This window comes from Alosa alosa, chromosome 8 (assembly GCF_017589495.1).
Source record: "Alosa alosa isolate M-15738 ecotype Scorff River chromosome 8, AALO_Geno_1.1, whole genome shotgun sequence".
NCBI lineage: Eukaryota > Metazoa > Chordata > Actinopteri > Clupeiformes > Clupeidae > Alosa > Alosa alosa.
The window spans coordinates 10,516,015-10,530,890 of NC_063196.1; the positions used below are offsets into that span (position 1 = coordinate 10,516,015).

Consider the following 14,876-nt stretch of genomic DNA (forward strand, 5'->3'; position numbering starts at 1 on the left):
AACACAGAGGTGCTGCCCTTGCTCTGAAGGTTTGTCTAAAAAGTCTAAAGAGTGTTTGTAGGGAATAATAGCCATCCCAGTTACAGAGCAGCCATGATCCCAAAGGAGTCTTGTTGCCATTGATTCTTCACCAGGCTTTCTCCCCTGCCCCCCCTCTCCTCCTACCCCCCCATCCCCATCCCCACCCCCATCTAGCGATGATCTCATTCTCCAGTGCTATAAAAACCAATGGCTCCTCATGCAGCAGTCACGCCTTGATATCTGCCTCATCTTAATGTGATGCTATCCAGTGACGCTCAGTGAGGGAGTGACCTGAAGCTGTTCATAATAGCCTGCTGTCCTCTGTCGGCTTAATTTCACACACTTCTCTCAGCTATCCATTAGATGGAAGCTGGAAGTTGAGGAGAGAGGTTGAGGACTTTATGGAGTGGCCCTGATCTTTCAAGGTGCTATAACTACTGCACTGGTTTACCTTGCTGAAGATAAACACATGATAGATTTTCTCATATTAGCAAGCAAACTCAAATTTTTGATGGAGGAATTTCTACTCTGTCTGTGTTCTTCATAGTTTAACATGAATGACTATGTCGAGGCATTGCCCTGCTCTGATAAAGTTATTTAGCAGGGGTGAGAATAGATATCTGATACATTAAGTTCCCTGGGGTTATAGCTCTTTTTTCAGATTGTTAGCTGTTTTCTGAGGTATAAAACAAACTGCGGAGGTTATTTTTCAAGAATATTTTCTCCCTCTGTCTCTCATGTGAAATTAGTCAAACCATTTAAATAGATTATTTGTTCCTCAAGGAGATGATGGTGTGTCACCTAAAATGTGGCCATAGGACTAAAGTGGGGAGAAAGACTTCATGCAAGGTCAAACACACTTGATTGACTCCTCAGATTAAACGCAGACAGACACCACCACCGACACACAACCACCCACACACTTTCTTATACACACGTACACACATGCGCGCATACACACACACACACACACACACACACACACACACACACACACACACACAGAGACACTTTCGTATGTGCCTCCACAAATCAATCCCGTAATGAGAGGCCATTAGAGAGCTTCCTGAAGCAGTGGCTCTCCCTTAGAAGAGTCTGCTGCCCAAAGGCTAGAGAAGACTCCCCAGAGCTCAGCCCTCGCATCAGGAGGACGTTAACAACAGCAGACCTCTCCCTCCATCCATCCCCCACCATACTCCGCTGTCTGCATCCCTCCTTCCCATTAAATGGAGAAACCAGATTGGACTAGATTCCCCTCTAGTAGAACCATGCTTTGTATCTCGCGGTAGAGCAAGGCATGGAATGTATATGTTTGATTGGCAGATGGTTTGATGTCCATGGGCCAGTGAATCATTTGCTGGGAGATTTGTGGGAAAGACAGATCTCTCACCACTTGAAGGAGACAGAGCGGATCTGTAATTAATTTTCCTCTAGATCTCTCTCTTAGTTTTTGCACTTTTCTTTATTTTTTGTGGTATTGCTCAGACCCATGAGGCAAAGAGTGGGGCGGGGTATGATGGTCTGCCAGAGTTGTGTCTACGTTGTTGTTGGGACCGTAGGCTGTGTTTGGTGTTTTTCTTTCTACTTATCAGACCGTGCCGCTCTAGCGCTGCAGAATGTCCCCATTCACACACTAGCAGCCTCCCATTATTAGCAGAAATGCTGTGTTAGTGTTAGCTTCTCTGGATGAAACATGAACTATCTGGAGATTTGTGTTATTTTGAAGTTCCCCAGATATAGACATAACAGCACTTCAGGAACTGATTTGGTTTAATCAACTCTAAATGTGATTGACATGGGAATGGAATTCGGAGTTTGTATAACAACTGTGCCAGTTGATGTGAGCCACTTTGTTCAGAATCTACACATTTCAGGACAATTATGTTAACATTCTTATCACACTTCTGTTTTCTGTTCTGGTTACTGGGTTTAATCTGGGACTCTCTCTCTCTCTCTCTCTCTCTCTCTTCTCTCTCTCTGTGTGTCTCTGTGTGTGTGTTATGTTGTGTTGTGTGAGAAAGAGGGTGTGTGAAAGAAAGAGAGTGTGTGTTTATACATGTTTGTTTGACATTGTATATGTGTACACTTTTGTGTGTGTCTCAGCATATGTGTCACACATATGTGTGTGTGTGTGTGTGTGTATGTGTGTGTGGGCGATGTGCGCTATAAATAAGCTCGGCATTAGTGTAGGCACCGTGCTTGATTTGCTCGGGAAGCTCTGAGTTTACAATGGAAGAAATTCCTCTCTGTGAGATCCGCGCCGGATGCGTACTGTAAGTACAGAGGGGGATAAGCTAGCCTCCTGGGGGCGAGCGATAGGGGACAGAGAGATGGCAGCATCGATCATGAGGCTACACACACACACACACACACACGTCAGTGGCAAGGAAAACTAAGTGAACCCTTTGGAATTACCTGCGTTAAGATGTAAATGTTGCTTAAAATACTGTCCGATCTTCCTTTGAATTACAATAACCAACCAAACAGAATCTGTTTTTGCTGATAACAGGCACAATATTGCACTGTTGAAATGAACCCCAAGTATAATGGCTTCAACAAAAACTAGGCCTAATTAGAGGAATTTCCCGACCTCAAATTTTGTGGTTAGGGTTAAATTCGGGCTGGCTTCCAGGCTTATTCATCAGCCTACTGGTCAACAAATTGTTGTACCAGGAGATGATTTAGTGCTATTGTGAGTCATTGAAACTGGCTAATGCCTCTGGTCATGAGTTTACTATAGGTAAAACAGGGAGGGTGTCCATAGCAGTGGAAGCATCGCTCTCTAAAAAACATTACTGTGTGCTGGACATTTGCCAAAGAGCACCTTGACATGGAATGGTTTGTGCACTGATGAAACAGATTGAATTGTTTGGACAGAACACACAGCACTGTATGGCCCCAAAAGGGCACCATAAAAACATCTCAACGTTGAAGTTGAGTTACAGTAGGGAAGTACCGGTACATGATTTAGGGACTGGACAACGTGCCATGACCAAGGGGAAAAATGAATTTCTTATCAATATTCCAACAGGATAATGGCAGGGAGGCTCTCTAGCAGCTAAAGCTCAGTAAACGTTGGGTAATGCAGCAGGACAAGTACCCTAAACATAGAACGAAATCTACACAGATTTACTTTTAAAAAATTACCTTTTGGAGTGGCCCAGAGTCTAGACCTTGATAGACCCAATGGAGATTAACTCAACAAAGCCATTCACACCTCACACCAGATATCCTAAGAATATGGCTGAACTGAAGGAAGAATGGACTAAAACACTTTCTGAATGTTGTGCAGATCTGATTCACACTTACCAGGAGCACTTGTTTGTGCTTATTCCTGCCAGGGACGTTTGACCAGTAATTAATTCCAAGGGTTCGCTAACTTTTTTCCACTAGCACTATTCATGTTTTATGGGTCTTTTCAATAAAGACATGAAAGATGATCATTTATTTTGTTATTAGCATCAGCATATTGTGTTTGACGTTTTATGACCAATTAATGCAGGAAATCAGGTCATTCTGAAGTGTTCACACATACTTTTTCTTGGGCTAAAATGGTTAAGCAATTCAGCAGCGTCTTGTATTGAGGCTGCTATTACATTTCATTATATATTGAATGATTTCTCAGAGGTGGGAATGAGAGATATTTGGAGGTTTCTCTGTTTTTCTTCTATTCGTCTGTTATTTCGGTGATGTTTTTCAGTAATGAATAGGTGCAGTTCTACTGTAAGTATTGTAAGTTTCCTATACTGGGTAAAAGCGTTGATTTCTCAGTATGGGTTGGTGAAAAGAGAACCACATGTGACAAAATCAAATCGCCTCGTAATAAATCTGTCTTGAATGGAGGAATGTTTTATTGAGATAAATGAAAATTGCTGACTTAACCGGTATTAGTGTCTCATGTGTCTCACTCTCACTGTCTTATAAATTTGGTCTCTCTTTCTCTCTCTCTCTCTCTCTCGCTCTCATTCTCTTCTTCTCGTTTTTTACAACGTGTGATTTATCACCAGGGTGACGGGGCTTCGGGGACAGGAAGTGAGCTCGTCATGAGGATCAGCGCTCTGTCGACCTTGGACATCTGAGAAGCGGACAGCGATAAAAACCACAGAGAGAAAGAGAGAGGATCTTTTATTTATTTTTTTGCTTTTTGTTTATTTCTTTGTTGGCTTGCATCCTTGTCCAACATGCCCTCTCACTGGAACCGCTTATCTCACAGACGCCCATCTTACTCCACCACAAGGCCTGTCTCTCCTTGCCTACTCTGCAAGCCGTGAGCCGAAATACATTGAAATCAAACACACACACACAGACACACACACACACACACACACACACACACACACACAAACACAAACACACACACACACCACCACAGGCCTTGTCCTGACCTGCTGACTGCATGACTGTTTGGCTGGCTGGACTGTTTGGCGGCGTGCGACCATGAAGAGACCTAAGCAGCAGTCGCAGCCCCTCAGCTTCCTCAGCTTCTTCAGCCGCAAGCCCAAATCCGACCCCAGGATCGAAAAGCCCTCAGGAGCAGTGAGCCAGGAGGTGGCTATCACGCTAACGCCCAATGAGCAGGAACCAGCAGAGCAGGTGAGCCTGGGGGTTACCTGAGCAACACTCACTTCTGCTCACATTTCTCTAAGATCCTTCGTATTTTTGTATTCTATGTATGCATCCTCACTGAGTATGGTGCCAGCAACACAAGGTCATAAGTTCAATACAGAACGAATCCACATGCTTATAGTATGTACACAGAGGGCCAGATGTACTGACACGTTTGCGCCCACTTCAGGCGTATTTGTTTCGCAACGTGCATGTAAAATCATTGCGAGGTATGTACAAACAGGTCGCAATGATGTAAAAGCGCAAACTGCCTGTTGCGGGAGCTGAACATGGCTAATTGCGTTTTTCGTGTCATGCATATGCATTCATGGGAGGATCCAGGGGAAAGTGGGAGTTTAGCGTAAAAAGATGGGAGGGGAAGCGTAAAGAGTGCTTAATTATGTATTCCGCGGTATGTACAAAGACTGCTCCTGAAAGCGCACGTCTATTCTGTGCCTAAATACTTCCGCCTTGTAAAAGCAGGTGTTAATCCAAATTGCAGTTCAATGCGTCAATAAGAGAACCTTTCAAAGATAACAGAATCGCTATTTAGAGCACCAGTTTTGTAAGTATTTGTACTATCAAAAGCAACCTTAACTTTCGTTGGCCTTTTGAATGTCTTACTTTCACTTTCACGTCATTCACTTAAACTTTCCTACTTGCTAGATTTGACCAATTTTCCATAGCCTACGTGCATAAGTACTGTAACGATTTGATAGCGACACACACAGTTGTCCAGTCAAAGGTTTATTCTCGGAAGCGGAAAACACACACATACCAAGACCAAGACACCATTACATAGAAAACACAAGGGAAGTCAATAAAACAAGCACGATACACAAACAGGGTTGTCACATACAATACACCGGGTAAAACACATGAGGTAAAACCTAAAGAAAGACTACACAAGCTAACACATACATGACAAGGAAAACGCAATTACACTAACTAAAACCGACATTACACAAACCAGCATTCACACACATTGCATTCTGGGAGGCTAGCACTCAGTCCAAAAGACACCGACGTTACAGTACTTTGAGTAAAACTACTGATCTTCATTATCTCCCTGCTTGTTGACATCTTATCATGTATGGTATAATTTCATGATCGCTAAATGTTTGATTCTTTTTAATGTTGTCATCAGTTAACTTCATTCCACTGCGCTTGTAGGCTCTGCCATTCAGTTGTGGACGTTCGTAAATTGCGTTTATGTGTGGAGAAAGGCAGAGAAAGGCGCAGTTTACACTAGTTTGATAAATACGAAGGAAACTTTGGTCTGACAGCGTTCGCAATCTGCGGTTTGTCCATGACGCTGATAACGCTACGTTCGCAAATGTATGTATATCTGGCCCAGAGTGCACTAACTTCATTTGCCATACAGTTTCTGTAGTAAATAACTGTATGACGTTAGTCATACAGTTTCTAAAAGTAAATAATGAGGACTGATGTAGTAACATTGAAATGGCAATAAATAATATTTTAAAAACGTGAGTAAATGCAATGCGTATGTGTACACTCTCTGAACAGACGGGCGGTTTTTGACAGGGCTGAGTAACAACACTAACATTTGGCAGTTGAGTTGCCAGCAAGGGAGCAAGAGGCAGTGTGGGTAATATAGCAACAGTTGGTCGTTGAGTGGGACATGAACAGATTGGACGTCTTCACTCTCCACTGTCACCCCTCAGCCTTTGTGAGTCTGTATTTAATTAGTATGTTTATTTTAAGGATCTACTCATTTCGGTTGCCAAGAAACAGAGTGGTTTGGTGCAGCCCCCCCTTCCACCCCCTGCTCATAAACACTTGAGCATAGAGTATTAAACATGCAAGCACACACACACACAGACAGTAACACACATGTACGCACACACACACACACACACATGCACTGTGATGCACATACAGTATGTACACACACACACACACACACACACACACACACAAATATGGACAGCAACACATATATGTGTACACATACACACAAACATACTCACACACACACAGACACACACACACACACACACACACACATGCACACTGTTGGTATCCCAGTGGAAAAGGTGGGATCTTGATATCTGTGTTACTGGCCGGGGTCATAATTTTCCTGCTCTAATTGATTCTTTGGGCTTTGAGGTGGAAAACAGTGAGTTTGTGTGTTGCCTAGTATACAGCCCGTTGGCAAGTCTCTGTCATTGGCAAAGCAGCAATTATGTCGGCCCAACACGGCTTCTGGGTACACAGCAGTGGTTGAGGGAGTGAGAAAGATAGTTCTGAAAATTGTCGGTTGCCACCGAGGAGTCCACCAAAAGCAGTAGAATTAGTGTGGAATCTGACCGAGTTATAGGGAGCCGTGTTGTTAAGTCGAAACCTCTATGGGATCACGCTGTGGTGATTGTGGCATTGTTTAAGCGTAGTGGAAAGTTAAGTGAAGTGAGGGGAAAGCTCGACACGACTATCACAAATTAACCTTCACTCTGTCACGCTGGGGTAAGCCTTAAAATGGGCCTATTTGGGGTATAGGCAGTCCGTGTAAGTGTGATAATCGATGTGGTCCTATATCAAAATAATGAATGATGTGTTTTTATTCTTGCTGTTAGATTTGTAGTTATTGTGATGCAGACTTGCTTTTATTCTTCTTGTATTATTTTGATGTCTGCCATAAACATAAGCATCTATTTAATCTACAATAAATAAAAATATCCATCTTGACATATCTCTCTTTCTTCTCTCTCTGTCTCTCTTTCTCTCTGTCTTTCTCTCGGGACCAGAACGCTGCAGCAGAGAGCCAGGGGGAGATGACTGGCAGTGGTGTGGATGGTTGTGGAGAGGGAGGAGGAGGAGGAGGAGGAGGAGGAGGAGGAGGAGGCAGGGGCGGGGCGGTGGCCTCTGCCGCTATGGAGATGTGCTGCCCGGGAGACCACGGCAAGGGCCTCACTGTCCCAGTGGCCGTGACGGGGGCAGCGGCGTCAGCGTCTGGGGCTTCGGCCGACTGTGGCAGTGGCTCTGGCTCCACGGGGATGCTGACACTCTCGCTGTCCAGCCAGGACCAGCTGCAGATGGAGCACCTGGAGGTAGGCCTGTGAGCTGCCAGACACCCACCAACCGACTCAATGTTACCATGATATTTCATTGACTTAGTATGTATCATGATTTACTGTAATGCCTGTAGAAGTTCTGTGGTTACATAAGTAAATATATATTTATGTATATATATGATATATATAAAATAAAAATATATACAGTAAATATAATTTTGTATTACAAATATATTACATTTCAGTGTTTCCCACTGAATTGAATTCTATTTGTGGTGGTAGGTTTGCAGAATTAACTTGAATGCAACAGTTTTTAAGAAATTAGCGCAGCGCAGCGTGGTTTTGTTGCTAACCAGATTTAAGCACAATTTAGCCAGTTGTCTACAATGCCTTACAGGATTGTTAATGTTTTCTTTAAACAGGCATGTAGGTTCGTTGAGAGACAGAGAGACAAGGAGAGGCTGTGCAAAGGTGCACATAGCTCTACAATGAAAGAATTCAATCCAATTTAAATAGTACAACATGGAAAATCATTGTGTGGTGGTCAATGTTGATATTGTGGTGGGCCGCCACAAATAAGTCAATGAATGGGAAACACTGCATTTGCTAAGCCAACATGCATTACATGTTAAAGGAGAATTCCGGTGTGATATTGACCTAAAGTGTATTGAAACATGATACCGAGTGTGAACGTATGTCTCATAGCCCATCTCGGCTTGTCCCCTGCACTCCAAAATCTGGCTTCAGATTCCAAAAATAATTCAGTGGAAATGCATGGATTCCAGTTTCTTCCAGTAGCAGCAACTGGAATCCATGCATTTCCACTGAATTATTTTTGGAATCTGATCCCTTTATCATACCTGTTCATTCTTACATTAAACTTGACTTATCGTGACTAAATTCAAGATGGCTGCAAACGCATTAAACTTTCGTGGAAGATACTGTCTGTATAAATCGCCTTGTAAGTAAACTACCAGTGCTTTTTCAAAGTTCTCAATGTCTCGTTTTTAAATGTCAGGGCCCTCGGAAGTCTACCAATGAAGTGTGGAGATACATTGAGCCTCGTAAATGGGTGTAAAACAGTGATTTATTTGCATGGCTAGTCCCGATGCAAGCACCACTATTGAAAAAGCTGTTGGTAGAATCGGCTAACTAGCGCCAGATTTTGGAGTGCAGGGGACAAGCCGAGACAAAAAAGGGGTTACCAAAGCTATAATTCCTTTGTAGTTAGTTGATATTGTATCAGTCATAAATAATAATAAAATAATAAATCACATTCTCAGCATGAGCAGGTGAGTTGAATTGTTTCTGTCAAGAATCAGTGAGTTGATTAGAAACTGAACACATTGTTTTGTGCCCCCCACACCTGAAGGAGTGTCCTCTGTGCCTGCTTAGCCAACCGCGCGATCACTTCCCCCGCCTCTCGTCATGCCCGCACCGCGCCTGTGCCGACTGCCTCCGCCAGTACCTGCGCATCGAGATCTCCGAGAGCCGTGTGGGCATCGCGTGCCCGCAGTGCCCCGAGGCCCTGGCACTGCCTGACGTGCGCGCCATCCTGGACGACAGCTCTTTGCTCGAGCGCTTCGAGGAGTACCAGCTGCGTCGCTTCTTGGCAGCGGACCCGGACACGCGCTGGTGCCCTGCGCCGGACTGCAGGTCAGCTGACCGTTGTCAAGGAAATGTAATGTGACGAAAGCGGATGTGCCAACTGACTTGTGTTATATTCACCCAGTGCTTTCATCCAAAGCATCTTATTTCTTCTTCTTCTTCTTCTTCTTCTTCTTCTTCTTCTTCTTCTTCTTCTTCTATTCCCTTTATCCCTATAAGGATTTATTGTTTATTATAATTATTATTATTTATTATTATTGTCAATGTTGGGTGATACAGAAAATAGGACTTAAACAAGCAAGATAGATGTAGATTACAAGCAACAGAACATTGCATTAAGGATAAATCGTCCTCCTGAGATGATTAAGTACCAGTGAGATTAAGTAAGAGCATGCATCACGTGTGTGCATGGTGTGAAAAATAAGAAATTCTTCATGCGTAATCATTCCACTAATAAACACCATTACGGGGCAACAGTCACAAACAGCATCCCAAAACAGCATCGGCAGCCAAGCACATGTGAGGGCGTCCTGTAGAGATTACTTTCATGTGTGTGGTCCCTGCGGTGTTCTTCAGCACGACGCACTCTGGAGGGAACGAAAATGAGAGCAGCCTCCCTTAACTGTGCAGTGAAAACACCAAAACAATACAGTCAGCTGAAATCCAACTCAACACCAACACATAACATCCATTTAAAACAAAACCCCAAGACCATCACAATGTTGTAAAACCTTAGCGTCTCACTGGAGAGCTGTAGCATGATACACTTACAGTATAGGCACTCTTTATTGCTCAGAAGTCCCTGTAATGGTGAAAACACATTGTTAAGGACATTATAGTGAGTTACAAACAATGACAGCATACTGGTACTTATGTGTAATAATGTAATTACAGAAACACAGGCTTGGGGTTTGAAGAAGTATCATCATTCAGCTAAGGATTATATAAACACTGACATGCTGTAACTGACCCAATAGGCCACTACTAACCTGATGATTAGTGTGCTATGCTGTACTTAGTGGTTCTGAGTAAATGGGGGCTTAAGAGAGGGCTATGTGATGAAAAGTGTACCACTTGAACCGAATTTTCCGCTACGTGTGATACGCGGAGGCCACATTATTCTCTCACACTAGGGCCGTGTGCGAGTGTGTGTGCTAGAGCTCACTGTGCTCCACTGTGTTGCATTATGCATGTGCTCTGCCTAGAGCGCTGCTTTGGGTTGCCAGCCCTGTAACCGGAGAGGGGCCTCAGATGGGAATGGGGAGATGGGGTGGTGGCTTGGAAGGAGGGGGGGGGGGGGGTTCTCTGTTCTCCGACGACACAGCGGGGGCTCGGGTGTCTCACGTCACGTGGTAGGAGACTCGGGTTTAGTTATCAAGGGGAAAGCCTTCTGCTTGTGAGTTTTTTTGTAGACTGCAATGCCTCAAAGAGATCAATGCGCCATTTTGTTTCTCTGGGACAATGATTATGAGCAAGATCACCGTTACTACAATAGAGTCATTAAGTTTTTGTGCAGTTTGTTTTGTTGTTATGCAGTTTGGCTGTATTGTCAAAACGGATTTCAAATTTTAAGAATGAAATTTGCACTGATTGATTAATATGGTTGATTAAATATGGCTAAAAGTTTATCTGTTGTGTGGTTATATGTTAGTAGCAGTTTGTGTGTATGTTTATATGTGTACGATTTGTATATTGTATGTTTGTGTATTTATATCTAATGTGTATGCTTGTATTGTGTATAGCTACGCAGTGATTGCCTACGGTTGTGCCGAATGTCCCAAGCTGAGTTGTGGGCGTGAGGGGTGCGATACGGAGTTCTGCTACCACTGCCGCCAGCTGTGGCACCCTGACCAGACCTGTGACCAGGCCCGGCGCCAACGTGCCCGCTATACCACGGGCGCCGAGGCCTCCACGCTCTACGTCTTCAACGAGGAGCAAGGCGGCGGTATGGCACCCCCTGTGTGTGTCTGTGTGTGTGTATGCATGTACTTAACAGTACCCATTACCATTTGTGTAGCAGTCTAGAGTCCCTATGAAACACAATGAGTTGTGGTGGAGTTAGAAGACGGTCAAGTCATTCATTGCATTTATGTATTGAGTCTGGTTTTTAGCATATAGGATGGGCAGAAGGAACTCTTGTGATTCTAAACGAGCTGATTCTCTTTTCCCCAGATGCAGAGGAGATTAAGGCCTGTCCTCGGTGCGGTGCCTACATCATGAAGACCAACGACGGCAGCTGTAACCGCATGAACTGCACTGTGTGTGCCTGTCAGTTCTGCTGGCTCTGTATGCAGGAGATCACCGATGTGCACTACCTCAGGTGCGCTGGAGCCTCTAACAGACACACATGCTGTACCTACAGGAAGATTTGTGTTAGTTACACACTCCTACTGCACCTACTTGAACTAAGAAGACTTACTTAGTTCAACCTCACAATGATGAAGCGTACACGTGTCTTAAAGGTGCAGTCAGGGATTTCTCAGGAAGTCGCGTTTGTTTGTGTTTACATTCATTAGCAGATGCTTTTGTGCAAAAAAACGTACATTATATGTTAATCAAGGACCAAAGGAAACACACCAAAGAGGTAGCTCACCCCTACCTTCAGTATTCCCAGAGAAATTCCACGCAGGGTTTTGTTTTTGTTTGGGGGGCAGGCTGCCCCCACTTTGTTTGTTTCCAGTTTTCTGAGCCTGGACTGCCTAGAGAGACCAGGACCTTTTTACAGTGTACTCACGGAATGGGCAACTAGCGGTCGTGAGGAGATGATTGCTGAATGCGACAAAAAATGTTGGCTTGAAAACGCGTAAAATCCATGACTGCACCGTTAAGCCCCATTCATGCTCAACATTAAAAATGGATACAGACAGAGAATTATGTGTGATACAGACCTTTGTTATTTATATAGTCATGTCACACACCTTTAGAGCACTCTTTCTCTAGCTTTGCGCCATGTTGGCAACTAGCTGTAATATTCCACAGGCAAAAGACTTCTCAGACAAGTTTCCTTGTGGAATAATTCTGATGCAGTGAAGAGAAACAGTGTCTTTAATATTTATACCATCATCTTAGCTCTGGATCAGTGCATGTCATTTTGTCCCCTGCTGTCACTTGACAGTCAGTCATGGTGTTTTTTACATCAGAAAGACACATCTATCATCCATAGAGTGTAAAGGTGCCACTGGATGCTCTGCAGTGGTGTGTGTGTGTGTGTGATCTCTGTATGTGGGTTCAGCAAAGATGTATGTTTTCATACACAGTCAAGGACACGTGATCAGGCAACACACAATGTTGATGTTAGCAAATAGTATTCTATTGTCAAAGACCGTAGCTGAAGTTTTGTTCTGGGCTGATGAACTATTACTGTGTTTAAATTTGAGGTCATCTTCGATTTTTCCAGTCCTGGATGGCGGCCAGTGCAGACTCTGATCGATTAATCAGCCAAACCTCTCTTCATATTTCCATGCGCAGGCAATCCGAGCCCCTTTCATTTGCCAAGAGCAGATTAGCTGAGTTTAAGGAACACATCTTTTGCTCACATGCTTTTTTTTGCACAATGGAAAGTGCTGCCCTGTGTGTGTGTGTGTGTGTGTGTGTGTGAGTGAATGTTTGTGTGTGTGTGTGTGAGAGAGAGAGAGAGAGAGAGAGAGAGAGAGAGAGAGAGAGAGAGAAAATGCTTTTTCAAGACAGATCATACTAGTTTGCTCTGGAACTGATACATAGCTGCTGTTTTAAAAGACTGTCTGACCTTGAACATGTGTCTAGTTCTGAAACATCTGGTTGCGTTTGAGTGCCTGTGTATTTGTGATTATTGGCATTAACATAAATACATATTTGTGATTGAGCACCATCTGTCTAAGTCACAGATTATGGTTCTTTCTTGTTTTATATTTTTCATGATTTTGTGACTAACAGCCAGGGGACACCGAAGCGGCCGCGGACTGTAAAAATAGTTTTGAAGGCCTGGTCCAATTCTTTTGCGAATTTGCACACTGCTATAATGTCTGCTGTAGTCAGTTCCATTGATTAAAGTGTAAGCTAATAGTTACAGCATACTGTACGCATTGTACGCATTGTGAATGGAATGCTTCAGTTGTGTGCTTGGTGTAGTCAGGCCGTAAGCCACAGATTATGGTTCTGGCTTGTTTTATATTCTTCATGGTGTTGTGACTCAGACTGTCCCAGACTGTTGCCGCTGTCCTGTCCTTGTTGGAGTCGATGTCCGACCCCTCTCTGGACAGTCTGTCTCTCCTCCGTTTTTTTTCCTCCTCCTCCCTCTAAGTGCAGCCTCCCTGTTATCCTAACGTCATCTCTGTCGCAGTGCTCAGAACAGTAACACCACCCAACCCCTCCACCCCCACCCCCATTCAAACCCCCTGGAGTTTGACTGTGCCAGTGGGTTCAGACTTCAAAGTCAAAATGACGGCAACTGCAGAGGGTCATAATTCATAAAGGGGGTTGGACTGGGGGCTAACTAAGGATGAGATCATGCTCAGGGAGGTAGCAATTGATGTGGCAGCGATTGGTCACAGAGCCAAACTTTTTTTTATCGTCGACGTGTTCACGCGGAGCATGAAATCTATGCTCCAGGGGAGGGTGATGCCTGCAGTGTGTGCGCGTGCGCGTGCGTGCGTGTGTTTGTGTGTGTGTGTGTGTGTGTGTGCGTGCGCGCGTGTACGTTTGTGTGAGTGACAGAGAGGTCAGGTTTTGTGTGAGACTGCACTGCAGGGTCAATGACCTGAGATACAAAGGTTACACACACAGAAACTGTGTGTAATGTCATTGAGAGTAATCTTAGCAAGTGGAGAAGGCAAGCAATCTAAATGTTTAAGTGCACTTTGCCATCATAAAGTGCACCAAAGCTGCAGGATTACTTTTCAAATTGATAGTACATTATTCAATTATTGGACTTTTCTTAGTACACTCACATGTACATATGTGGTGTTTTGTTATGATTGTATATTTTCTTTTATATAATTTGGTGATAATATAGTAAAAAATTATATTTTAGTAAGTATGCTTAATGCCTTTTCAGCAAGGCTCATGCTACATTACACAGATGATGGTATTTGTTTGTTGGAGAGGTTTGACATACAGTACATTATCATTTTATTACCTTTTTATATTTTATATATTTTACCAGGTCAGTCCTAAATCTCTTTTTAAAGGGAGCCCTGCAATGACTACATCACAGAGATTATGGCCGTTGTTTGCTGAGTGATTTGTCATATATGTTTACTTTTTTTCTTTTTCTTTTTTTTTCGTTCCCTTTCTCTTCCGTTCCCTCCTCCCCCTCCACCTCCTCCTCCTCCTCCTCCCCCTCCACCTCCTCCTCCTCCTCCTCCTTTTTGCTCCCCCAGTCCCTCGGGCTGCACGTTCTGGGGAAAGAAGCCGTGGTCACAGACCCGGAAAGTTCTGTGGCAGGTGGGCATGCTGCTGGGCGCGCCGGTGGTCATCTCGCTCATTGCCGGCATCGCCATCCCCGTCATCATCGTGGGCATCCCCATCTTCATGGGCCGAAGGGTGGGCACTGCCAGCATACACACACCTTTTATCTGTTGTCTTGTTGTTACTTACGTGTTCATTTGGCTGGCGCTCTTATCCAAAACT

The 14,876-nt window shown here is 44.0% G+C and overlaps 1 protein-coding gene across 1 annotated transcript in view; it reads left to right on the plus strand.

Annotated features, from left to right (window-relative positions):
* Positions 1-14,876, plus strand: part of si:ch211-278j3.3 (E3 ubiquitin-protein ligase RNF19A) — a 29,690-nt gene that overhangs the window by 1,923 nt on the left and 12,891 nt on the right. Inside the window, exons 2-8 of the mRNA XM_048250550.1 lie at positions 4,029-4,614; positions 7,395-7,457; positions 7,500-7,697; positions 9,034-9,317; positions 11,012-11,214; positions 11,442-11,589; positions 14,627-14,789. Of these exons, the coding sequence (XP_048106507.1) occupies positions 4,459-4,614; positions 7,395-7,457; positions 7,500-7,697; positions 9,034-9,317; positions 11,012-11,214; positions 11,442-11,589; positions 14,627-14,789 (1,215 nt within the window). The 5' untranslated portion in view covers positions 4,029-4,458. The remainder of the gene's footprint in view (positions 1-4,028; positions 4,615-7,394; positions 7,458-7,499; positions 7,698-9,033; positions 9,318-11,011; positions 11,215-11,441; positions 11,590-14,626; positions 14,790-14,876) is intronic.